The following is an 11,412-nucleotide window of genomic DNA, read 5'->3' on the forward strand; positions in this document are numbered from 1 at the left end:
TAGGAATCCGAGGGAGAGGTGGGGCGGTCCTGGGCAAGCTTTCCCTACACTAGGGCTGATGTCCGCGGCTGGGTCGCCCCCTGGGAAGAGGGACAGTTGTGTCTGGCAGTGACCAGCCTGGTATCCTCTGGTTTGCAGCACCCACAAGCGCTTTCCCAGTACGGGGAGCTGTGCTGAAGCTGGAGGGGGCAGCAGCTCCCTGCAGAACAGCCCCATCCGCAGCCTGCCCCACTGGAACTCACAGTCCAGCATGCCGTCCACCCCAGACCTCCGGGTCCGGAGTCCCCACTACGTTCATTCCACGAGGTGAGTGTACCAGGCCTTTGGGCCACTTCCCTCCCTAGAGTGGACCTCCCTTTGTGAGCCTTGGCATCGCTGGCCCCAAACTGACCCAGAGAATTGGTGAACTATGGTCAGGCCTGAACCAGCGAGGCAGGTTCCTATTAGAGCGAAGCAGGATGAAAACCCCAGCAGGCAGCGGGCAGCCCACGTTAGCCACGAGACCTGTTCTTATCCCAGTGGCTCCGTCCAGTGGGCGCCAGGAGTCGCCTGGAGAATTCCCCGGCTTCTGGAGGCAGTGGGCATGGAGGGAGCTTTCCTTTTTTTTTAAGATTTGTTTAAAGTTTGTTTATTTAAGCAACCTCTACACCAGACGTGGGACTCGAACTCACAACCCTGAAAGGAAGAGCCACGTGCCCTGCTGACTGACCCAGCCGGGCGCCCCATGGAGGGAGCTTTGCTAATCCACATGGTGGCAGGACGGGCTAGCCAGATTAGCAGGGAAGCATGCTGCACACACAACAGCCTTGCACGGATGCGGGTGATCTCTATTCTGTAGCCTTCACATAGCTTCTGACTGATGCTTCCGTTTATCCTGGACTTTTTAATGTCTCAAGGTATAAATTCATTGAAAAGCAAAAAGAACAGGCAAAAGTGAAGCTGTGAATCACACCTTCTTTTTCTGGAAAGAGGCAAAACCAAAGCCATCATTCCATTTTATCAAAAACTGATTGCCCAGGACTGTGGCTCAAAGGATAGATTTATATAGGGTAAGATTGAGCCCTCCAGGCAAGATTGTCTCCTTCATTCTTTCATGCAACAAATATTTATCAAGTGCCTTTACGTACCAGGGACCCCCGTAGGGGATAGAGCAGTGAACAAAACAGACCACACTCCAGCTCTCAGTGGAGTGACATTTTAGCAGTGGGGAGTCACAAGAAAGAAATATGTCAAGTGGTGATAAGCACAAAGAAGAAAAAGGAATTGGACAGGAGCCTACACACTGGAAAGAAAGACTCTGTGTGAAGTAAAAGCATCAGGGACAGGGAAGTTCTCTTTAATAAGGTGACATTTGAGCAGAGACCTGAGTGGATGGGGTAGCAAGTTCTGAGGCTGTCTCGGGGAACGGCAGGATCCAAGCCCCAGAGGCAGGCCCACACTTGGCACGTTCCCAGGAGGCCAGTATGGCCAGAGCCGATGATGGAGTGGGTGGGACCAGAGAGGAAACTGAGGACCGAGTACTGGAGGGCCCCTCGCTGGGGACTTCACATTCTACTGTGAGTGACCGTCAGAACGGGAACTCACCTCTTCCTGTACTTGGCCAGTGGGGCCGCCCTGGTTGTCACACCTATCCTAGCATTGTCCACGCCAGCGACAGAGATGGATGTTTATAGTGTGGACTCAAAAAAAAAAAAGAGGGGTTGTAGACAAGGTAGTAACATGGTAAGTATTTGCACGGGTAATTTTTAAGTGCTCCGTGGTCCAGCAACCTTCCATTTTAGAGTTTCAGGGGAATGGAAATCCATTGTTGTGGGTTTCATAATAGTATTTGGTTGAACCCTGTGAAGTGCCCTCTGTTGGATTGTTTTTTGAGCTACAAAAAGTGGGCATTTCTTTTTTTTTTTTTTAAGATTTTATTTATTTATTTATTTGACAGAGAGACACAGTGAGAGAGGGAACACAAGCAGGGGGAGTGGGAGAGGGAGAAGCAGGCTTCCCGCCGAGCAGGGAGCCCGATGCGGGGCTTGATCCCAGGACCCTGGGATCATGACCTGAGCCGAAGGCAGACACTTAACGACTGAGCCACCCAGGTGCCCCAAAAGTGGGCATTTCATCTGATTTAACATAATGCTAGAATAGGGATTCTCTTGGTTCTCTTCGTATCTATAGAAGCCCTTTCCCCCATTTAAAAAACAAAACAAAACAGGCCAGGCTACTGGCGTATTTTTTCAGGGGACACCCTTCCGTGGGTGCCCGCTCCTGTCCCACGCCCACTCGGAATCAGGCATCGCAGGCGAGGCCCCGCTGGCCTCCAGGCATCTGCGGTCCCCTCCGGTCCCTGTGTTCACCTGGCGTCAGCAGGGAGCAAGCACCCTGACTCCCAGGGCAGTCCTGCTTCTACCCGGGCTCCTAGACGCGTGTTCGCTGGCGGCTCCGACCAGATGACAATCCCGGGTCCGTCCCGCCACCCCGCCCCCCGTCCGTCGCCTTCCCCCCGGGCCCCCGACCCACCCGCCGTCTCCCCCTCTTAGGTCGGTGGACCTCAGCCCCACACGGCTGCACAGCCTCGCCCTGCACTTTAGGCACCGGAGCTCCAGCTTGGAGTCCCAGGGCAAGCTCCTGGGCTCGGAGAACGACACCGGGAGCCCCGACTTCTACACCCCACGGACTCGTAGCAGCAACGGCTCCGACCCCATGGACGACTGCTCCTCCTGCACCAGCCACTCGAGCTCGGAGCACTACTACCCGGCGCAGATGAACGCCAACTACTCCACGCTGGCCGAGGACTCGCCGTCGAAGGCGCGCGCGCGGCAGCGGCAGCGGCAGCGGGCGGCGGGCGCGCTGGGCGCGGCGAACTCGGGCAGCATGCCCAACCTGGCGGCGCGTGGCGGCGGCGCGCACGGCGGCGGCGGCGGCGCGCACGGCGTCTACCTGCACAGCCAGAGCCAGCCGAGCTCGCAGTACCGCATCAAGGAGTACCCGCTGTACATCGAGGGCAGCGCCACGCCCGTGGTGGTGCGCAGCCTGGAGAGCGACCAGGAGGGCCACTACAGCGTCAAGGCGCAGTTCAAGACCTCCAATTCGTACACGGCGGGCGGCCTGTTCAGGGAGAGCTGGCGCGGCGGCGACGAGGGCGACGCGGGCCGCCTGACGCCGTCGCGCTCGCAGATCCTGCGGACTCCGTCGCTGGGCCGCGAGGGCGCCCACGACAAGGGCGCGGGCCGCGCCGCCGTCTCGGACGAGCTGCGCCAGTGGTACCAGCGCTCCACGGCCTCGCACAAGGAGCACAGCCGCCTGTCGCACACCAGCTCCACCTCGTCGGACAGCGGCTCCCAGTACAGCACCTCCTCCCAGAGCACCTTCGTGGCGCACAGCAGGGTCACCAGGATGCCCCAGATGTGCAAGGCCACGTCAGGTGAGCGGCGGGGAGTGGACCCGGGGGGGGGGGCGTCGCCGGGGTGGGAACTGGCGGCTCGTTTCCGGGGCTTCCAGGTTTGCTCAGAGTATCTGCAGTTCTAGAAACCTTGGCGTCAGACAGTTGAGACTGGAGGCCTTCGGGCAGGCCCCCTCCGTCAGGCCCTTGGCTCCAGCCCGGGTTTCGCCCGGGGCGAAGACCTCGGACGGGGTCGGGCAGCGCTGGGCTAACTGGCCCCCACTTCAGCCTCCGAGGAGGTCGGGGCGCAAACCCTCCGTCCAGCCACTTCTTGTAGGGACGGTCAGAGACGCTCCGTGCAGACGGCTCTCAGCCTTTGTCCAGAGACGCTAGTTACAGACCCGAGTGGCCCCGTGCGGAGGGACGCTGGCTCTGGGCTTGGGCGCTGGGGCCCCGGTGTTCGGCGGTGTCCCCTGGGTGGGGGCTCAGGGCAGCGGCCGGGTGGAGTACCGAAGGTCAGCTCTTAGAGCTAAGTCCTACTGCTCCGGAGTCCCCATCTCCGTGATGTTAGGAAGGTGACCAGAGGAATTTTGGTAAAGGACTTTCAATACTTGATAATTTAATTATGGAAGGGTTACTTACTATTCTTGTACTAAGAGCACTGAGCAGGGCCAGAATGGACACACCACCAGTGGCTTCAGAAGCTACTCTCCTTTCCTCGTCCGTCCCTGGGAAAGAACAGTGGTGACAGTGGCCATCAGTGCTCAGCAGTGCCGGGCAGGGCTCTCAGCAGGCACAGAAGGGGGCGGCTTGGCCAGGAGGCTCTACTCAGACTGACCATAGGGAAAGAGAGGGGAGGATGTTGAGACATAATAAATTAGTAGCTTATTAATACATTAGTAGCTTATTAATACATTGTGTTCCCTCTCTCGCTGTGTCTTTCTCTGTCTAAATAAATAAAATCTTAAAAAAAAAATTAGTAAAGAAGACGAGCCTCTGTGACCGTGTTAGCAGGCAGCAGACGGGAACACGAGTGTTTCTGTTCTGTCAAAACTGTAGCGCTCGCCTAGTAGATTGGCTTCCCTGACCAGTTCGGTAACTCTTGGCAAGCATATTTTCGACGACAAATTCTAAGCGGCTGTATCTGAGGTTTACTGATGAGAAAGATTCCGTTCCCAGGAAGGCAGAGGATGCGTTCAAGGAGGATTTACTTTAGTGAATTTTCCCAGCTAGAAAAATCCTGCCCACATCGATAAACTCCTCGTAGCCAGGTTTGGATGAGCTTTTCTATAAAAGCCCTGCGCCTTGGAAGTGTCCTCAAGTGGTCAGTCACAAGCCTGAAACAAGGAGCAAGTGCTGAGCACCTTTCTGGAAGTTCTCTGTTCATTGCACCATTTTAACACTGGGGCCACATCTGAAGATGCCCGGAGGCCTCTCTCCCTGGTGTCTAGAGACAGGGGCTCTCCCTGACTAGTCCGCCCAGGTCTCCGAGCTCTGTGGGGCTTCGGATTCTGCCACAGTGGGGGCTGTCGCCATCCCTGTGGCCACTTGCCAGTACATAGCGGGGATCCGGGATCCCCAGGTCAGCTTGACTCAGAATGGAGCGCATGCTTTGGGGGAAAAAATGGAATTGGCCAAACGTGGGGCAAGGGGCAGGTATCTCCCCACTGTGAGCCCTTTGTGGGGTCCTATCCGGCATCTCTGGAAGGAAGCTCCTTCACCTGACCTGTGTCTGACCCCTGTCTCTTCTGTGTCCCTTCTCTGCAGCTGCCTTACCTCAAAGCCAGAGAAGCTCAACACCGTCAAGTGAAATTGGAGCGACGCCCCCAAGCAGTCCCCACCACATCCTAACCTGGCAGACTGGGTGAGTCCCCCTTTCAGACCTCTTCCAGGCTCTAGAGTGATCCTCAGCCTGCCTTGTCATTTAGGAAGGACATAGTAACAGGTGTAAGATTCTAGTGACAGAAGGGTTTATCAGCAAACACAGGATGCGGGTGTGTTCCTGGGAAACCTCTTCCTTCCCGAAGAAGCCTCGCGAACACCATTCCCTCTGACCCGGCTCCTTTCCATGGCTGTCCCTTTAGACGGGCCAGGGGTCTCGGCTCTCTCTCTCGACGCTGGTCCCAGGAACATGGGGAAGGTAGGGGCCCGAAGGCAGACTGCACTTCTTTACTCACAGTCCCAGGCGGCATTTGATTTGGGTTCAGCTTCTCTCAGGCCGACTTGCTGGGCCAGGAGAGAGGAGAGAGGATCTGAGCACCTCGCGCTGGGCGCCGGCCTCACATGCTCCTCAGGGTGTCCCCTCCTGGAACCAGGATGCTTGTGAGGGAAAAAGGCAGGAGGCTCCGGGCCCGTCTCGGTCCTGGCCGGCTGCTTGTTGGTAACCAACATGGGGGACCGGGGACTGGGACCCTGAGAACCGTTAGACGTGGCCCACAGGAAAAGTCATGAAACCGGCACTCAGGCCCTGTCCCAGCTTTCAGTGTTGGCAACGAGCACTCTGATGGCGGGGACAGTTGGGTGTCGTGACTCCCGAAGCCCAGCAGATACACGTAAGCTGCCGTCCTCACAATTCCTGCCTCTTCTGTTGCTCCTCAGATGTCGCCTCCAACCGGATGTCCCGTTCTGTCAGTGACGGGGGGAGTAAAGGAGCCAGGGACCCCTTGTGTGACAGCTGTGTGTGAGTGGAGTCATCGGGAAACAGCGGGACCCGGACTGGCTCCGCTGCATTTCCGGCTCCCGCGCTTGGCAGCCGTGTTTTTGTTTTGGTTCATTTATCTGTAGTGATTTTAAGGCAGGCTTCATGGGGCCTCAGGATTTGACGGAAGCGAAGGGCAGCTGCTGTTCACTGAGTGCTTGCTGTGTGCTCAGAGGCTGGGAGCGTTCCTGACACGGAGGGGTCCATAGATCCCTTACTGCGGCCTCGCAGGGGCAACACACAGATCTTTTGGTTTGACAGATGAGGCCCGGGGGAAATCCGTGCCCTGCCCAGGGTCACGCGGCGGAATGAAGCTGCGTTCTCTGGCCTCGGGGATCATGTCTTTCCCCACCGGGCCGGTGGTTCTCACAGTGCTGTCCCCAGACCAGCAGCCCGAGCACCTGTGGCCTGGGATCTTGCGGGAAATGCCGAGTCTGGGGCCATCCATGACCTGCTGACCTCCCAAATTAGAAGCTCGGGGGTGGGGCCAGGCAGTTGGGTTTGAACAAGATTCTGACACCTGCTCTAGTTGGAGCGGCCCTGAGCTGTGCCCCCTGCTGCCGTGTCCGTTTGCATCAGGAGAACCCATAGCCTCAGTGCGGGGATCTTGCATCCGCTCCCACTTCCCGGTCGGCCTTTGGGGCAGCAGCTGCCCCCTCTCTGTCCTTACCCCAGGTCATTGGACCCTCCGTCACATACCAGCTTCACGCCCGCGCCACCTGGTGTGGTCAGGAGCTGCTGCAAGGCCTCGGGCCCCTGTCGTGCATGCACGAGATGAACTCAAACAATAGTGTCAGGTCTGCTGTCTAGACCCTTCCACCCAAATAAGAACTTCAGGTTGCGGCCTCTCTTTCTGGGTCCTCCACATTTTCTGGGTCATGCCCAGTCTCCCCTGATCTGACTGTATGACCGACGGCAGGCCTGAAATGGGTGAGCACAACCTCAAATGCCTACGTGCTTGAGCTGGCCTTGAAACCTGGGTCTCACCACAGAGAGCTGGTGAGGATTCAGGACAAATTGGGAACAACTTTGGTCCTTGACGTGAACCTTTATCGGGTTGAAGTGAATGATCATTAACAACCAGTAACTATTCTCGGCGATGTGACCAGATGAGAAATGGGTAAAAAGTACCAAAGCTGCCTTCCTCATAGAACTAAAGAGGTCTTTGACTCACACTCCGGGGGCTGAAAGTTCTGCATGCTCGGATTATCTGTCACTAACGCTGGGGTGTGGAGTCAGCTGATCTCTCCAATGTATTAATAAGCTACTAATCATGTCTGTGTCAGTTCTTTTCTTTAACATGAACTCTCTTCTCTTCCTTCTTCTGCTTTCCTTTGTTCAGAGAAGCAACAGAAAGCTCACCCATTATGGATGGGTCTGAGTCTCCAACTCACCAAAGCACTGATGAATAGAGGTACCGTAAGGGAATGTTTGGTTTTCCTAGCCCTCCCCCCTTTCACTGCTCATGAGTTTGTGGTCTCAGATGTGCTGCATGTGTCCCCCCTGCCCATATCGTCATTTCCAGAAGGCAACTTCTGAATGGTGTGGACGCTTTTTTATGTCTTATTTCTGGAAACATGTGGAGCTCTGTTTATATGTATATGTGTCTATTGGATGTTAGATATTCCCCATGCTACTTCCCAGAAAAGACCTCAGAATATGTCTTAGCCCTTTCCAGACTCTGCGTACATACTGGTTTAGTGACCATGGTTTAATCCATGGAGAGAAGAGCATCCTGCAGGTTGACATTTCAAAGCACCTAAAGCAGACCGAGTTGACCTTGTCCCCTGAAGAGCACCCATGATTTCATCCAGCATTCCTGAGGGACAGGTGCCTTGCTTTCCAAAATGTGGTCCATCATTATTACCTGGGAGCTTGTTGGAAAACTAGACTCCTGGGCCTACTGAATTTGAATCTGCATTTTAATGAGGTCCCTGGGTGAATCAAATGCGTGTTCAAATTTGCGAAGCACTGCTCTAGTGGGCAGAAAACCAGTAACACCTGGTCTGGTTCTGCTTCCAGGGGACCAGAATCTATCTGGCAGACAAAACGTTGAGATTTAAATAGTATTTCAAGGGTCAACTAAAAAAGATAAGGATACCATTCAGAAGCAGATAAAAAGTTGTAAGCTTATTCAACCAAAAAACAGAACCCTATGTTCCAGGAACCATGCTTGAGACCAGAGTTCCAAGAGTTCACGGTCAAATCTGCAGCTTGAAAAATCTAACAGGAGCCAGACAAGGAGAGGAAGGAAGAGCAGGACTTAGGTGTTAACTACTCTGAGACTTCAGAGCATTCCAAGGGGAGTGGGAGGACTTTGGCTTCATGGAGATACCTCTTGAATCTGGCTTCCACGGCTTGGGGGTGGGGTTGGGGGTGAGGGGGGCGGTAGGGACGTGGAGAGGGGCCATTCCATGGGCAAAAAACACCAGATACAGCAACAGGTAAGGGTGTTGGGTAAATAGCAAAGAGCCTCATTTTGTTGTAGAGAGCGAGCCAGACTTCCCCCTAAAAAGCAGGGTAGGACAGGGTCCTGAACAAATTAGGAGGAGACATGGAAGAGTTTTTATTGAAATTCTCCCAAGTTGGCAGTTGGGAGATTAGGAAAACAAGGGCCTTTGAGAGGAAGATGGTGCTCAAAAAACAAACTTCAACTGAGGAAATCGGAAAGACTTTATTGACTTTATTCAACAACTCATGAATCGGGCAGCATTTCATCTGCTAGATGAAAGGAGCTGTGCAAGATGAGACTTCTATAAGCAGAAGGGAGCAGGAACACGGATTTATACTAGGCAAAAAATCAGTTGGTTATTGCAAGGTCACTTTCCTTTAGGAAATGGCAGGGGTCTATCAGACACATGACCTCACTTGGGCTGATCAGGTGATGCCTGATTGACTAGTTTAAGACTCCATTTCTGGGAGAACTGATACACTAAGTTGAGGTCTCAGCTTGGTGACATGGGTCTTAGCATCAGTGACTCTATTTTGGGCCTGGTTTCTTGTTTTTAACAATTCCCTCCTTTTGATCAGACTCTCGGCCTCACCAAGAGATGTGATCAAAATGTAATGCTCGGGAGTTACCACAGGTTTTTGCTGCATCTCTGTGTGGTATTCACAGGTCATGTGATCAGGTTCATTCTTTACAGTGGTCATTGTCTTTGTTCCTTTTCTGAAGTTCTGTTCTTAGGGAGATCCTTTGCTGGGTGGTGAGCGGCTGCAAACATGTATTTAAAGCGTGCACCAGTGGGACTGCTGTCATTATTAGAGCAGGAGAACACCCAATGTCTAGAACGTCCTTTGGAGCCATGGTCCCCAGGGCCCAAACCAATTAGAATCAAGTATGTCCAAGAAAGACCCCAGTGAAGGAGTCCCTTTCTTAAGCCAGCTGCCGTGCGCAGTGGTCTTGTGTAGGTGAGTCTCAACTTTCCCAGAAGCGTCTATCCGAGTGCAGCGAGTGGTGTTGGCCATAGCACCACCTCAGCTGGAAGATAATTATGGAACAACTTTGGCAGAGAGCCTAGGAATTTGTGAGGCAGCTCGTGTTCTCGCAGCCGATTCTGCAACATCTGCGAGAGTGAAGGAGAGGTCCCCAAATGCAGCCTCGCTTGCGCTTACTCCTGTCCGGGAGGCGTAGGATCTGCCAAGGGAAACGAGCTTTGATTCATGAATGCTTCCTGGTCATTCCCATTTGAGTCTGTGGCTTGGGACTCAGAGGAGGACAGCACGGGGGCCAGTACAACTCGAAGGTCTGTGGTTTTATTTGGTCACCCTTGCCTGGTGTCCCTTTCTTTGGACAGAGCCTGGATGCAAAGTTCCCTGGGCCTGGGGTTCTTAACCAGGGACTGTGACATGATGGAGAGAGGGGCTGGCTTTGGCCCAGGGAAACTGAAGCGTTGACAATCAGGCAGAAGTTTGGGATGGACAGAACTGCAGGAGCACGAGTATCGTGGGACATCCAACAGTCTTTTGGAGGTCAGATTACCTCTCCCTTTGCAGTGGCCTGAGATGGGTGAACAATGGCATTATCTTTGCAGGCCAGGGCCAGGAGAAAGGTGGACAAAAGGATCATGAAGACCTTCATGGAGTAAGAATTAGGGGAAGGATGGTCAGAGAGGGAAGGGGGAATGGAAACTTTCTTATGCCACACCCTGGGAGGAAGCGGTCAACCTTGATGTCCACAACCTCTCTTCGTCAATTTGATTTTGAGGTCTCCAGCTTTTGCACCAGACCAGATGTCAGGTGGAGCCTTCCTCAGTCATAAAATAGGCACCCAGGGTTCAGCACCTTATAAATTGGCACCAGTGTCAGGGGTCAAGAGTTCTTGGTAGGGTTCCTTTCCATGAGTCCCAGTTTTGCAAAATCATCAGAGTAAAACAAAAAAGTGGCTGTAAATGACAAAACACTTTAAGATGCTCAGATCTGATTAGAGTTCATTATAATGAAATTGATAAGGAAATTTGGTTACTTCTGTGATATACATTTAAAGATAATAACTGAACTTATGAATAACATTGTACCAGGACATACCAGATTTCTAGAAACTTCATACAGTTTCAAGACCATTTATACTAATAACATGGTTTATACAAATAACGTAAGATTTTATTATGTGACAAAGCTTCCCACGTAATTTAACATAGCAAACAAATTAATTAGTGTAGCATCTTTTATAAGGGGAGAGACAAATCCTTTGAGATTTTCCAGGGACACTCTAGGGAAATCTCAAAGTTACTTTCAGGTCAGAAAGACGCCATTAAGAATCTGGTTATGGGAAGTTGTTAGAGCATCAACAGGTTTGAACACAGGACTAAACAGGATCACAGATCATTATGAAAGAATTATCTATCTAACCAAAGTGACAAAGGCAAATAGTAGTTGTGAACAAAACTTGGGTCTTTTAATATTGAGAAGATGGGAGTTTTCTTACGCAGCCAAAGACTTGATAAAAGACCACGTGAAGCATGGTAAATTATTTTGCTAAGACACAAAATCTTTGCTGACCAGACAGAGGACTTAAAGAATCCTTCACAATTGCTTATCAAAGGCAGACCAAAAGTCCAAGAAAACTTTGTCCTTTTAACAGACAAAACCAAATTCTATTTTTGCACCTGTCTGCTTTTGATATTAAAACTCATTAAAAATCTTAAGTCCATTCCCATCTTAACCAACTTGACCACACCTCAAATTCCCTTCCCAAGATTCCTTTCCCACAAACCACCTACAATGTTTTTAGATCCTTTCAGATTTTGTTTCATTTATCTATTTTTCCCTCATTCTGGAAGAGCCATTTTTATTTTCCTTGCCTACTTTTTATCCACAGTTTCCTTCTATTATTTCTAAG

At 52.4% G+C, this 11,412-nt stretch overlaps 1 protein-coding gene across 2 annotated transcripts in view; it reads left to right on the plus strand.

The window, feature by feature from the left end:
• The window catches only part of FRMD4A (FERM domain containing 4A), a 293,292-nt gene extending 285,809 nt beyond the window's left edge, over nt 1-7,483 (plus strand). For both annotated transcript variants that reach the window (XM_044915543.1, XM_044915542.1), the window contains exons 20-23: nt 139-306; nt 2,532-3,415; nt 5,141-5,237; nt 7,414-7,483. In XM_044915543.1, the coding sequence (XP_044771478.1) occupies nt 139-306; nt 2,532-3,415; nt 5,141-5,237; nt 7,414-7,483 (1,219 nt within the window). The remainder of the gene's footprint in view (nt 1-138; nt 307-2,531; nt 3,416-5,140; nt 5,238-7,413) is intronic.
• Nucleotides 7,484-11,412: the final 3,929 nt, after the last annotated feature.

This window comes from Neomonachus schauinslandi, chromosome 5, assembly GCF_002201575.2.
Source record: "Neomonachus schauinslandi chromosome 5, ASM220157v2, whole genome shotgun sequence".
NCBI classification, from domain to species: Eukaryota; Metazoa; Chordata; class Mammalia; order Carnivora; family Phocidae; genus Neomonachus; species Neomonachus schauinslandi.